This window comes from Gekko japonicus, unplaced genomic scaffold (assembly GCF_001447785.1).
Source record: "Gekko japonicus isolate JY-2015 unplaced genomic scaffold, Gekko_japonicus_V1.1 scaffold4206, whole genome shotgun sequence".
NCBI lineage: Eukaryota > Metazoa > Chordata > Lepidosauria > Squamata > Gekkonidae > Gekko > Gekko japonicus.
The window spans coordinates 17,808-30,121 of record NW_015165367.1 but is presented as its reverse complement, the minus strand read 5'-3'; the positions used below and the strand labels follow the sequence as shown (position 1 = coordinate 30,121).

At 55.5% G+C, this 12,314-nt stretch overlaps 2 protein-coding genes across 3 annotated transcripts; both read right to left on the bottom strand.

The window, feature by feature from the left end:
- Nucleotides 1-1,368: 1,368 nt before the first annotated feature.
- Nucleotides 1,369-3,639, bottom strand: MIA (melanoma inhibitory activity). The gene is made up of 4 exons (XM_015410618.1): nucleotides 3,487-3,639; nucleotides 2,958-3,091; nucleotides 2,180-2,290; nucleotides 1,369-1,579 (listed from the first exon to the last, which is right to left on the bottom strand). The coding sequence occupies exons 1-4, from the start codon at nucleotides 3,614-3,616 to the stop codon at nucleotides 1,556-1,558; spliced, it is 399 nt and encodes a 132-aa protein (XP_015266104.1). The 5' UTR covers nucleotides 3,617-3,639; the 3' UTR covers nucleotides 1,369-1,555.
- A 2,703-nt stretch (nucleotides 3,640-6,342) lies between these two features.
- SNRPA (small nuclear ribonucleoprotein polypeptide A) lies at nucleotides 6,343-12,127 on the bottom strand. Of its 2 annotated transcripts, none has more exons than XM_015410612.1 (7): nucleotides 12,052-12,127; nucleotides 11,304-11,419; nucleotides 9,884-10,056; nucleotides 8,154-8,330; nucleotides 7,622-7,795; nucleotides 7,381-7,469; nucleotides 6,343-6,891 (listed from the first exon to the last, which is right to left on the bottom strand). In XM_015410612.1, the coding sequence occupies exons 2-7, from the start codon at nucleotides 11,374-11,376 to the stop codon at nucleotides 6,732-6,734; spliced, it is 846 nt and encodes a 281-aa protein (XP_015266098.1). In that variant the 5' UTR covers nucleotides 11,377-11,419; nucleotides 12,052-12,127; the 3' UTR covers nucleotides 6,343-6,731. The 2 variants fall into 2 exon arrangements, with proteins under 2 accessions (XP_015266098.1, XP_015266099.1); XM_015410613.1 differs by having other exon boundaries at nucleotides 11,304-11,415; nucleotides 12,052-12,113.
- Nucleotides 12,128-12,314: the final 187 nt, after the last annotated feature.

Below are 12,314 nucleotides of genomic sequence, written 5' to 3'. Positions count from 1 at the left end.
CCCACCCACCCCCATTCCGCCCTGGCTGTCCTGCAAGGGCTCCACCGGAGCCAGGAGTCCGACCCACTTTCCGTCGTGTGAGCAGAGCCTGGAAAGCCGCAGGCAAAAGCAGCACCTGGGACACGGGAGAGGAGGCGACTCTTTCCATCTCTCAGACTCAGATTCACTGACCCAAAAGCGCCACTTTGCCCACGGGTGGGAGACACAGATCCCCCCCTCGCATGGCTGCAGCTGCCACCTTGAACTGCCGCCTCCTGTCCTCTCTTCGCTAGCTCTTCACTCAGTGTGTGGCAAAAGGTCAATATAGATGCCGTGACGATTTCATGTTTTGGTGTGTGTGTTCCTTTAAATGTTTAGTTTGACTGCAGTAATGTAAGGAGTGATAGAGGGAGATGAGTGTATATTGGTTGGCTGATGACTGAGAGTGTGGGAGGAGAGATGTCTCTGAGGGGATTCTGTGTGTGTGTTTGAGAAGAGACAAGTATGGAAGAGTTTTGAAGGGATTCTGTGTGTAAAGTTTGAAGAGTGAGCATCGTCTGTGTGACTATGGGATTTTGAGTCTAAATCTGTGTGAATAAGACCAACAGTTTAGTCTGAGAGAGTTGATTCTATTCAGTGTGAATAAGACAAAGAGACTAGCCTGTGTGGCTATATATAAGAGAGAGAGAGAGAGAGAGTATACTGAGTGCATAAGCCTGTGGAGTTTGGAGGCTGAGAGACTGTAACACCGAGCTTTGCCAGTTATATTTACAAGTTCTCTTCTTCAGCAGCTGTTCAAAATAACCATCTCATTTGTTTATTTTATCTGCCGCCAGTACTTGTAACATTTGTAATGCATTATTTTAATTGTTGTGTTTTAATTCTGTACTCCCTTACCCCCATCATTGTTAGTCCCGTGTCTACACATGAGCAACTGTAAATTGCTCAGAGCCGGCAGCTCTGCAAGGATTGAGCGATCAATAAATTGAAAGATTATTATTTTATTATTTATTACTATTTATGCTTTTACTTTGTATTGTTGTTGGAAGCCGCCCTGAGCCTGCTTTGCAGGGAGGGCGGGGGATAAATTTGATAATAAATAAATAAACCAGAAACCTATTTTGTTCTTTATTAAATAAATAAATTTTTGTTTAAACTTATCCCAGAAATTAGTACTGTTCTTCCTGTGGGCCACAAAGTCCTCTGAAGTGCCCTGACCCTGGGTCATACTACCAAAAGAGAGAGAACTGGAATCTTTAATTCCTGGTGGCAGCAGAAAACTACCAAGTTTATATGTTTAAAGGTAAAACCGGTTTCCCTATAAGCAAGGATGTCACAGATGCGCACACAGATTTTAAGACAGATGTTTATTTTTTTGGTAGCAAGGGAGGGGGGAGGAGAGAGTTTTGCATTGCACCAAAGCAGACCCCCTACAGGCTGCGGAGGGAGAAGGTCACAGCCAGGAGGAGTGAGTACTGGAGGAGGAGGAATCCTGCTTGGCTGAGAGCGGCCTGGGGAAGAGGCTGGGCTTTAAAGCAGGATGGGGCCCCCCGGTGCAGGCCCTGGGCCCTTGGAGTCACAGGCAGTAGAAGTCCCATTTCTGGAAGACATAAAGACAAACCCCCCCTCACAATTACTTCTTCCCAGCAGGGTCACTGACAGGCATTTCCAGATGGGCTTGCGGAGAAGAGACCGAAGCACTAAAAGAAAGAAAGGCCTGGTAAATGGGCCCCGTTAACCCACCCCCCTCCCCGCAGCAAAGGAAGCCAGCGCCGTGCCAAGACTTGGCGGGGACGACCCAGAGCCTGGATTCCAAGCCAAGACGCCCCCAATCCCAAGGAGAGCGGAGGCCAGGCACATCTCTGCTGCCACCCGTGAAAAAAAAGGAAAACAGAGATGAATAAAAAGCAGGGGCGAGAAGTCTGGAATGGTGTGTGTGTGGAGGGATGACTTTGCAGCTCCCTGCCAGCCTCTGCTACAAAACCTTTATGTAGCCCCCACCCCCACCCCGTGGCATGTGCTCGTTGCTGGGCAAAGCCCACAGTCCCCGACCAGCCCACAGCTAGGTGGATGGAAAGGACCGGGTAGGGATGCCGTGTCCTCTGGGGGGGGGGTCTCGATTCCAGTGCCCCCAGCCAGTGGTTTGGACCTAGCCCAGCCCCTTCCAAGGGGGGTGGGTGGGGAGGGAGGCCACACTCACATCCGTTTTCACCTCTGTCTTGCCCGGCTTCAGGTACTGGCTCTCCTGGACGACGGAGCTGGGGAAATAGCCCAGGCGGGCCGGCTGCTCGCTGTAATAGTCACCTTGCACCTGTGCAGCAGCAGGAGGAGGAGGAGGAGGGTTCCTGTGAGCACCAAGTCAGCTCCCCACCGCCAGGGTGTTTCCCTCGGCTCCCCCCCCCGTGAGAAGAAGCACCAGCAGGCCCTCCTCCCGCCACCTCTCAGCCCAGGCAAAAAGGCCCCCGTGGGGGAGCCAATGGGTGAGCACAGGACTCAAGCCCACGAGGAACTCCTCTTTGTCTCAAACTGGCTCTATAGATTGGGTTCCTGGGATGTCCTCTTCTCCCTTTGGAGAGATTCCCACTGGCCATGGGGGGGGGACCCTACTGACCTTATCCTGCCTAACCTGGGTCCCAGCTTCTTTCTGGGTACCGTTCAAAGCAGCCACATTGCCCTGAACGAAACTTGAACCATGGACTCTGTGGCCATAAGGTATTCCCCACAGTCCACACTGGCTCTGGACAAGAACTCCAGCTCCAAATAGGGCCCCGCGGCTACTCACAGAGAAGTACAATTGAGGAGAGGGGGAGTCAGAACTTGAACCATGGACTCTGCGGCCAGAGGGCATTCCCCACGGTCCACACTGGCTCTGGACAAGAACTCCAGCCCCCCGCTCCCAACAGGGGCTCTCCTTGCATCTGCTTGCGGCTTGCCGTGTCTTCGCACCAACTACCAAATAGGGCCCCGCGGCTACTCACGCTTCCTCCCCAGAAGAGTCGGCCACGGCCCTTCAGCTTCGAGAAGACGTAGACCACCTGTCCCCTCTGGATGTGGATGAAGCGGCAGTCGGGGGCGATGTAGTCCTGCAGGGCCACCGCGATGGAAATGGGGTCTGGAATTGGAGGGAGGGGGGAGAAAAGGACGTGGGCGCCAAAGACTCTTCTCCAAACAGTACGGGGCAAGGGGAGCGTTGCTGATTTCCCACAACACACAAAGCAAGGTGTGGGACTCACAACAGGATGATGTGATGGCCAGGATCACAAAAGATACCAACCTCCAAATTCACTCTATGCTTGACTACCAATGCTTGGGACAAATTCAGTGTATGCGTGTATGGAAAGGGGGGGGGGAATCGCCCCGACCTTGTCTGATTCCACTGGAGCTCTCACTACCGAAGTGGATGTGGAGGATGGGGGTGGGGGGGGTTGGACTAGATGACCGTGGAGGTCCCTTCCAAGTCTATCATTCTATGATTGTATCTGCAATCAAGACAGAAGAGTCACTCACGGTTGCATTCAGGATCGGCGCAAAGCTTCTTGTCCGCCAGTTTATCCATTTGCCGCCCGCCCCGCACAGGCCCCAGAAGGGCGCAGAGCGCGAGGCCGGCCCAAACAGCAGCCCAGGCAGCTCCTCTCATTTCGGCAGCCCCTGCGATGGAACAACAACTCCCACCTCTGGGAGAGGAGAGGAGGGAGGCTAAACCCCACCCGCCGCCGCTTGGCTGACTTGCAGTGCCGCCACAGAATGCTCACAAACATTCCACCTCCCGAGAAGGATCAGTTACAGGGTGAGGAAATGTCCCAGGTCTTCATCCCAGCTGCTACAGGAATGGCCTCCTACCAGTTCTCTCCCCCCCACACACATTTTATGAGCAATCCAACAACCCTCACGCTTTCAAAGTTCACGGGATTGAATCTTCTCTCTTCCGCACAGGGTTTGAAGCGGATGGATTCCATGGCTACGGGGTGCGACGTGCAGGGGACGGAGATCCAACTTGAAGTCCTTGCCTGGCTAAACAGGAAGCGGCAGTTCGGAGAACAGGCCAGCCCTTGAGGCTGTGGGACACTGAGCTCCTTGTGTGCACTGATGCCCAGGGGAGCAGGGGCTGGAGGAAGGGAGTGCAGCGGGCCAGGCCGGACCAGCAGGGGACAGCACAGGCCCTGCTCTTGAGAACAAAAAAGTACCGCTGAACACAAGGCCAGCAGTCATGGTTCCACAGAGCAGCAGAGAGGCAGACTGGCCCCACCCCACTGTTTCGGTCCTCCCCACAAGTGGCACCAGTTTGGGGTAGTGGTGAAGTGCGCGGACTCTAATCTGAGAGAACTGGGTTCGATTCCCCCCTCCTCCACGTGCAGCTGGCCTTGGGCAAGCCGTAGTTCTGACAAGAGCTGTCCTTGAAAGAGAGCAGTCTCTGTCAGAGCTCTCTCAGCCCCGCCGACCTCCCAGGGTGTCTGTCGTGGGGAGGGGAAGGGAGAGGAGTTTGTAAGCCACTCTGAGACTCCGGGCACGGGGTAAGAATCCAATCTCTTCTTCTTCTTCACAAGCATGCGAAGAACCTGGGGGAGTTGCAAAGCTCCACATTCTTTCTGTGCTACAGATGTTTCTCCCTTTAACCCCCCATAACGCCAGGAGCAGAGGCTTCCCGGCCTCCTCTGCCTGTGAGCTGCCCCCTTCCTCCCTCCCCAGAGAGCCCCTGCTCTCTGCTTTGGAGCCGCCGGCGGCGGTCCTTCGGCAGACCATCCTGCCCGCTCACCCAAGCGAGGGTCTGACTTCCATCCCCACAGCTGGGAAACATGTCACGCAGGCCACAGCCCCAAAGAGGCCACCACACTGGGCAAGGGAGCCAAGCCCTGGGTCAGTGGCAGATAACCCCTTGGCATCCAGATCCCAGGTTCAATCCCCGCGATCTTGGATCAGGTAGCAGGTGATGTGAAAGACCTCCGCCTGAGACCCTGGAGAGCGGCTGCCAGTCTGAGTAGGCAGGACTGAACTTTGATGGACCGAGGGGGAGGCTGATTCGGAATAAGGCAGCTTTGTGTGTATTCACCTTCGGGGCGGGGGCGTTGGCTCAGCGGCAGAGCCTCTGCTTGGCATGCAGAAGGTCCCAGGTTCAGTCCCCGGCAGCATCTTCAGCTAAAGGTGATGTGAAAGACCCTTTCCTGCTCGAGACCCTGGACAGTGGCTGCCAGTCTGTGTAGGCAATACTCAGTGGAAGGCAGCATCACAAGTGTTTGTGTTTTAAAGGGAGGGGCCGGTGGCTCAGTGGCAGAGCCTCTGCTTTGTGTACAGAAGCATCCAGGTTCAATCCCCGACATTCCCAGCCAAAAGGCCCAAGCCGCAGCAGATGATGTGGGGAAACCCTGGTTCAGTGAGAGAGAGATTCGTGTGTTTGGGGAACAGCATCCAGGAACACCTTAGAGGCCAGCAAGATTTTGGGCGTCTCGGCTTTCGAGGAGGGGCCAGGGCTCAGCGCTAGAGCCCCCGCTTGGCACACTGAGGGTCCCGGGATCCCTCTCCAGTGCCACCAGTTAAGAGAGACCAGGCGGCAGGTGATGGGAGAGATGACTGCCGGAGCCCCTGGAGAGCCCCTGCCGACCTGAGTAGACAACAGCTGAACTGGATGGACCGAGAGTCTGGGCTGGCATCAGGCAGCTTACACCCAGCGTTCCCTCTAAGCTGAGCTAGTGTGTGAGCTAGCTCACCGTTTTTTAGCCTCCAGCTCACACGTTTCTGCCTTGGCTCAGGAAGGAGGGCTCCAGAGCAAACTATGCAGTAGCCAAATTGCTGGCTCACAACTTTCAATGCCAGCAGCTCATGAATGAAGAGTTTCTGCTCACAGGACTCCACAGTGTGCGGACTCTAATCTGGGAGAGCCAGGTTTCATTCCCCCACTCCTCCTCCACTTGCATACGGCTGGATGACCTTGGGGAAGCCGTAGCTCTGATAAGAGCAGTTCTTGTAAAAAGAGCAGTTTCTGTCAAGAGCTCTCTCAGCCCCACCGACCTCACAGGGTGTCTGTTGTGGGGAGGGGAAGGGAAAGGAGTTTGTAAGCCGCTCTGAGACTCCTTTGGGTAGTGAAGGGCCATGGGGTACAATTCCAATCTCTTCTTCTTCTTCACAGCAGGTCTGACACCCTGTTCTGCTGGACGTTTGGCCTGCCTGGAAAGAAAAGGCGTCTGTGCCACAAAGCGAGGGCACGACGAGCACCTGCGCCCACCTCCCAAGGGGCCAAATGCGTCACACGCAGCCCCGCCCAGTGGCTCTCTCTTCTGGTTTGTTGCAGAGGCTGGCAAGGGACCTCCCTCACCCCCACCCTACTGCACCCCACTGGTCTCCCAGCAATAAGAGCCAACCACCAAGATACAAAACAAACGAACGTGTCCTTTTATTACAAAAGAGAAAAGCTCCAGGTGCTATGTCTGGCCGTCAGACTCTGGGTACAATGCTTTTGTCAGAAATCGGCCGCTACCGTCCAGCCATGCACGCATGCGCACTCTCTCTCACTCCCACATGCGCACACGCACGCCTCCCCGTCAGCCCAGCCACAGACACAACAGGAGCAGCCGGGCCCATCCCACACCACTGCTTGGAAAAGCCTTCTTGCCCGGCCAGCTGCCCTCTCGCACACACTTACCTCCCAGAACACAACTTGCAAAAGAACAAACAAACAGAAACAAAACCCAGACCATTTCGCAGGCGCTAACGAGAAAGGAGGAGGAGGATCGCCTGCGGCCTCCAAGCCGAGGAAGGTGTCACTTCTTGGCAAAGGAGATCTTCATGGCATTGTTTTGGGTGATCTTGAAGCCCTGCAGGGCATCGCGGGCGGCTCCGGCCTGCACCTCGTTGTCAAACTCCACGAAGGCGATGTCGTGCCGCCCGGGGACCAGCCGCACCTCCTTGAAGCCGGGGAACCTGCAGGGAGGCGAGACAGGAAGTTCCCCAACGGTTCGGGCTAGCAGCCCCGTGAGCCCCCCAGGATCCCTTCCACGTGGAGCCCCGCCCCGTATCAGCCGGCCGAAGGACATTCAACAGGTTCTCCCCCCATCCCTGAAGACAGACTTTTGGGAGGGCAGCATAAAAACACAGAAAGACACAAAGCGGAAGGGATCGTTATGGAGCCAGGGTGAACAGGGCAGGGTCTCCATCACAGAGACCCCAGGGAGAGAGACCAGTGCAAACCCCACGGCTCTGAAACAAGGAGGAGGACGTGCCGTTGGGTGGAGGGACCTTAACCCACGGCCTCCCAAGCGGGCAGATCCTCTCCTCCACCACCCCGCCCCCAAGTCCTGCATCTGCAGCTACAGCCAAGGGAGGAAGGCAGGCAGGCCGGCCCTCCCCGGCCAGCCCTCACCTCACGTCACCCTCCTTCCCCACAGAGGAGCACCTCCGCTGGACACTTACTGATTGAACAGCATGGATAACATCAGCTCGTTGGTCTCTTCGGGCAGGTTGGTGAGGAACAAGATGTGGTTGGGTGGGTTCTCCGACAGCTAGAAGGGACAGAGAGAGTGAGAGAGAGTGCCGCTTGTCCGGAAATCCTGGGGACTGCATGAACTCGCCCAGGCCTTCCGGGCGCCCTTCCCTCCTGCCAACCCACGGAAAGACCCCCCTCCCTCCCTGCAACGCCCCCCCCCACACTCACCTGCTGTGCTGGGGCCATCTGCCCAGGCAGCATCTGCTGAGGGGGCATCGCCCCCGGAGGAATAGCCCCTGGTGCCATGCCAGGGGGTGGCATCATGCCAGGGGGAGGCATGTAAGGGGGCTGGCCAGGCATGTGCGGCATCATCCGCGGGGCCTGGTTCATGGGCGGCATCCCCTGGAGAGGAAGGAAAAGAGGGCTGAATGGCGGAGCCCCAAGCTCAGACGCGGCTTCCCTCCCCAAGCGTCCAGGAAGACTCCCATCCCCCGCTGCAAGGGAGGGGGCCGACCTCCAAACGCAGCCCCCGCCACCCTCAGGGGCAGAAGAAGCCTCTTGCAGAAGCCGATCGGGGGCTTCCTGTCTTTGAGCGGCAGAGGCCTAATTCACCAACCGCTGGAACAGGAACCTGCAGGCCTTGAGCTGCTGCAACAGACACTGCGCTGGGAAGGGAGAGCTGCCTCCCCTCCCCCCCGACTGTGTGCTGCTTCCCTCCGGCAGAGAGCCGGCCTGCAAGGCTGCGCTGGGGGACACTCACGGGCACAGCGCCTTGGACCGCGGGGGCCACGGGGGCCCCTGCCCCCGGGAGCTGCTTCTTGACGGCGGCGACCTCCTGGCCCTTGGGCTTCCGCTTCTCGCGCTTGCGGTCCCGCTCCACAAAAGTGCCCTTCATCTTGGCTATGATGTCCGAGTCCGATTTGGCATACTGGATCCTCTGGTCGGGGGGGGGAGGAAGAGCTCGGTTAGACGGGAAGGTGACTGCGCCCGTCACAGCACCACAGCGAGCGGCCACAATCCCACCCGGAGACGAACCACAGAAACACTAATCTAGTTGTCTGGCCGCAATCTAGAAAGCATTCGCTGAAGCTAAGGTTTGGAGTCAGTCGGCAAGTCCCCATCCAGCGTACCAAGGGACCGCCTCTGGAGAATGCCCAAGTACAGGTTTGCAGTGAGTCCTGAAAGGAGTGAGCTAACCCTTGCAAAGGGGATGCTCTGTAGCTGACAAGGAATCCTGCGCCATTGGGGAAACCAGTGCGGTTGTTTGGTCAGAAACGGCAGCCTTTGTCATCAGGCACCCAAATGAGCAAAGAAAATTGACCGTTATCGTGGGAAGAAGGATCTCCAAGCACCAATGTAGTGATGACCAGTGTTCCCTCTAAGCTGAGTTAGTGTGGGCTAGCTCACAGTTTTTTAGCCTCTAGCTCACACATTTTTGTCTTAGCTCAGGGAGGATAGCTCCAGAGCAAAGTAATTTATGCAGCAGCCAAATCGCTCGCTCAGAACTTTAATGCCAGTGGCTCACAAAGCAGAATTTTTGCTCACAAGACTCCACAGCTTAGAGGGAACATTGGTGATGGCCACAAGAATAAACAGTTTAAAAGATTTAGATGGATTCCTAGAGGATAAGGCTATGGTGACTGAGGGGAACCTACACATTCAGGGGCACTAAACCTCTGAATCCCAAAGGCAGGAAGCAACATCAGGGAAAGGCCTCGGCCTCTCTGCTCTGTTGTTGGCCCTCCAGAGGAACTGGCTGACCACTGTGGGAGACAAGACGCTAGACTAGATGGACTATTGTTCTGATCTAGCAGGGCTCTTCTGATGTTCTTAAGGCACTTTTCTGGAAACAATCTCTACACACAATTTCGCATGTCTGAACACACAATCACTGCTTGTAACGAGTCTAAGCACTATCTCCACTGTGAACATGAAGAAGAAGAGAAAAAGAGACTGGATTTATACCCAGCCCTTCACTCGCAAGTCTCAGAGCAGCTTACAACCTCCTTCCCTTCCTCTACACACAACAGACACCCTGTGAGCAATGCTCCCTCTAAACTGTGGAGTCTCGTGAGCAAAAATTCTGCTTTGTGAGCTGCTGGCATTAAAGTTGTGAGCGAGCGATTCGGCCGCTGCATAAACTAGTTGCTCTGGAGCCATCCCTTCCTGAGCTAAGACAAAAATGTGTGAGCCAGAGGCTAAAAAACTGTGAGCTAGCTCACACTAACTCAGCTTAGAGGGAACACTGCCTGTGAGGTAAGTGGGGTTGAGAGAGCTCTTTCAAGGACTGCTCTTGAAAGAACAGCTCTGAGAAGAACTTGTAACTGGCCCAAGGTCACACCAGCAGCTGCAAGTGGAGGAGTGGGGAATCAAACCCGGTTCTTCCAGATTAGAGTCCGCGCACTTAACCGCGACACCAAACTGGCTCTCTGTTAACCTCTCTGGCAGTACACCCTCAGACCAGCCCTTTTCAGCCCAAAGCAGCCTCACCATGGGCTTGTCGTAGAAGGGGAAGCCCTGCATCGACCTCAAGGCGTTGGTGGCACTGCTGATCTCTTTGAAGATGACGAAGGCCTGGCCCCGCATCTTCAGACTGCGGGAGACCAGGATGTCAAGGATCTGGCCAAACTGGGAGAAAATGGCGTAGAGGGACTTCTTCAGCTCTGGAGAGGAAGGAAAGGCAACAGTCATAGGAGCGCTTTGCTCTGAGAACATCAGCAACACATTTGCTGCTTGGAACTTCGTCAAGGGCTGCTCACCGTTCATCTGAGCAGTGCTTTATGCAATGGCCGGCCTGATAAGGCCTCTTGGCTTTCCGCAAACTATGCAGAACTCGAGAGATAAACATCCACTTCCTGTAAATCTAAGGCTTGAAGACTTTACAACTTTAACAATATTGGGATGCATCAATGTTACACAATTACACAGACTCATTTTTAGATATTTAAATTTTTTTAACAGAAACTTATATGTCGTTCCCCCACCACCGTTGTTCTACTTTTGTTTCTACTTTATATGGTTCCCCCCCTTTTTAAAAATTAGTTGCTAGATTTTGAGCCCCCCATTTCCCCCTTTATCATTCCTTGTCTTGAAAAACAGAAATACAGCATTTAAAAAAGCCTTTGCAAAAGTGAGTTAGTCGGGAGAACTTATAATGAAACGGTTCAAAAAATTATGTTTTAGGTAAAGGGGCAGGAACTGTGGATTATGTGACACTCCTCTATCTCCGCAATTTTGGGGCTCAGGGAAATTACCAGTGTAACTCAAAAGTTAAAATATACAAATACTTTATATAGCAATTTAACATACTGGCACTCTGGCATAGCGATCAGAAAAGTGGACAGAAGGCCAAGTAAGACCTGTTGTAAAGATGCTCCTCCTGGGCAATTGTTGGGTTGCTTCATGGGTCATACTCAAGTACTTGTAGCAACAGAAGGATCTGAGTCCAGTTGGGCACCTTTGAGACCAACAAAGTTCAATTCTGGGTATAAGCTTTTCTGTGCACGGGCACCTCTTCAGATACCAGAATTAAACTTTGTGGGTCTCAAAGGTGCTTCAAGTCCTCTTTGTTCCAGAGCTGCAGTGTTGCCTGTTAGCCGTTCCATCCTACAGAACTGATACACTGTGCTCTCCACCTCCAATCCCGGTCCGTGAGAAAGATGGACGAGAAGTCATGCGAATCACTTTCGAGTTATGCTGGTAACTTCCCTGAGCCCCAAAATTGCAGAGAGGGGAGAGTCACATAGTGAGCTACTGGCATTAACGTTTAGGGTGGCAACACCCCGCCACCCCCACCCCGTCCTGCCCTTGCGGGCAGAAAGCACCCCCCGCAAACACACACACACACTTGGAGAAGCCCCCAGACCCCAGGGCCGGCCAGCGGCTCCCCCTCGAGGCCAGACTCCCTCACCATCCTTCTTGATCTTCTCGTTGAGATTGTTGATGTAGATGGTATGGTTCGGCCGGGACTCAGGGACCGCCATGGCGACCACCGTTCAGGACCAGGCGGCGCAGGGGAGGGCCTAACTGGAGGAGGCGGAGGAAGAAAAAGAAAGCCGTGAGGATGAGGAGGAGCAGGAAGCCCATTGCCAGGGAGACCAAGCCCCACCGCCTCCCACCCCATTAGGGTTGCCAAGCTCCAGGTGACACCTGGAGATCTCCCACTATGATAGTTGGTCTCCAGGCGGCAGAGACCAGTTCCCCAGGGAGAAAATGGCCACTTTGGAGAATGGACTCTGTAGCATTCTACCCTGCTGAGGTCCCAACCCTCCCCAGACCCCTACCCCCCCCCAAAAAAATATCCAGGCATTTCCCATCCCAGGCAAACAGACCCCCCGTCCTCCCGGCGGCCTCCCGCCCGAGAGAGTCAGCCCCAGTAGGGTTGCCAGGTCTGGGTTGGAAAATACCTGGAAACTTTGGGGGGGGGGTGGATCCGGGAGAGGGCGGGGTTTGGGGAAGGGCCCCCCCTTCAAACCAGCCTTTTCCTCCAGGGGAGCTGAACTCTGTCAGCTGGAGGCCAGTCTCTCCAGGCCCCACCTGGAGGCTGGCAACCCTAGGCCCCTTCTATCCCTGATCATGCCGCCCAAGCCCCTGCCACAACAACCACCCCGCAAGGTAGGCCCCGAAGGCTCCCAGGCGCTGCCTGCGAGGCCCCTCACCCGTGGAGCGCGGGCAGAAGGCGAGGAGAGGGAAAGGGCCGCGCCCGCACGCGCGAAGGACCGCCGCCGCTCGCTCACCCACCACAGCCCACACCCCACCCCGCGGCCGGAACAGCCAATCCGAAAGCCGCGCCCGCTCCCGTCGTCCCCGCCTCCCCCAGCGGAGCTCCGCGATTGGTCGCTCGAGGACGTACGCGCGTCCTTCCGTCTTACGCTATGACCAATCACTGCGCCGCTCCTGTCTTTCTGCACACGGGGGGGGG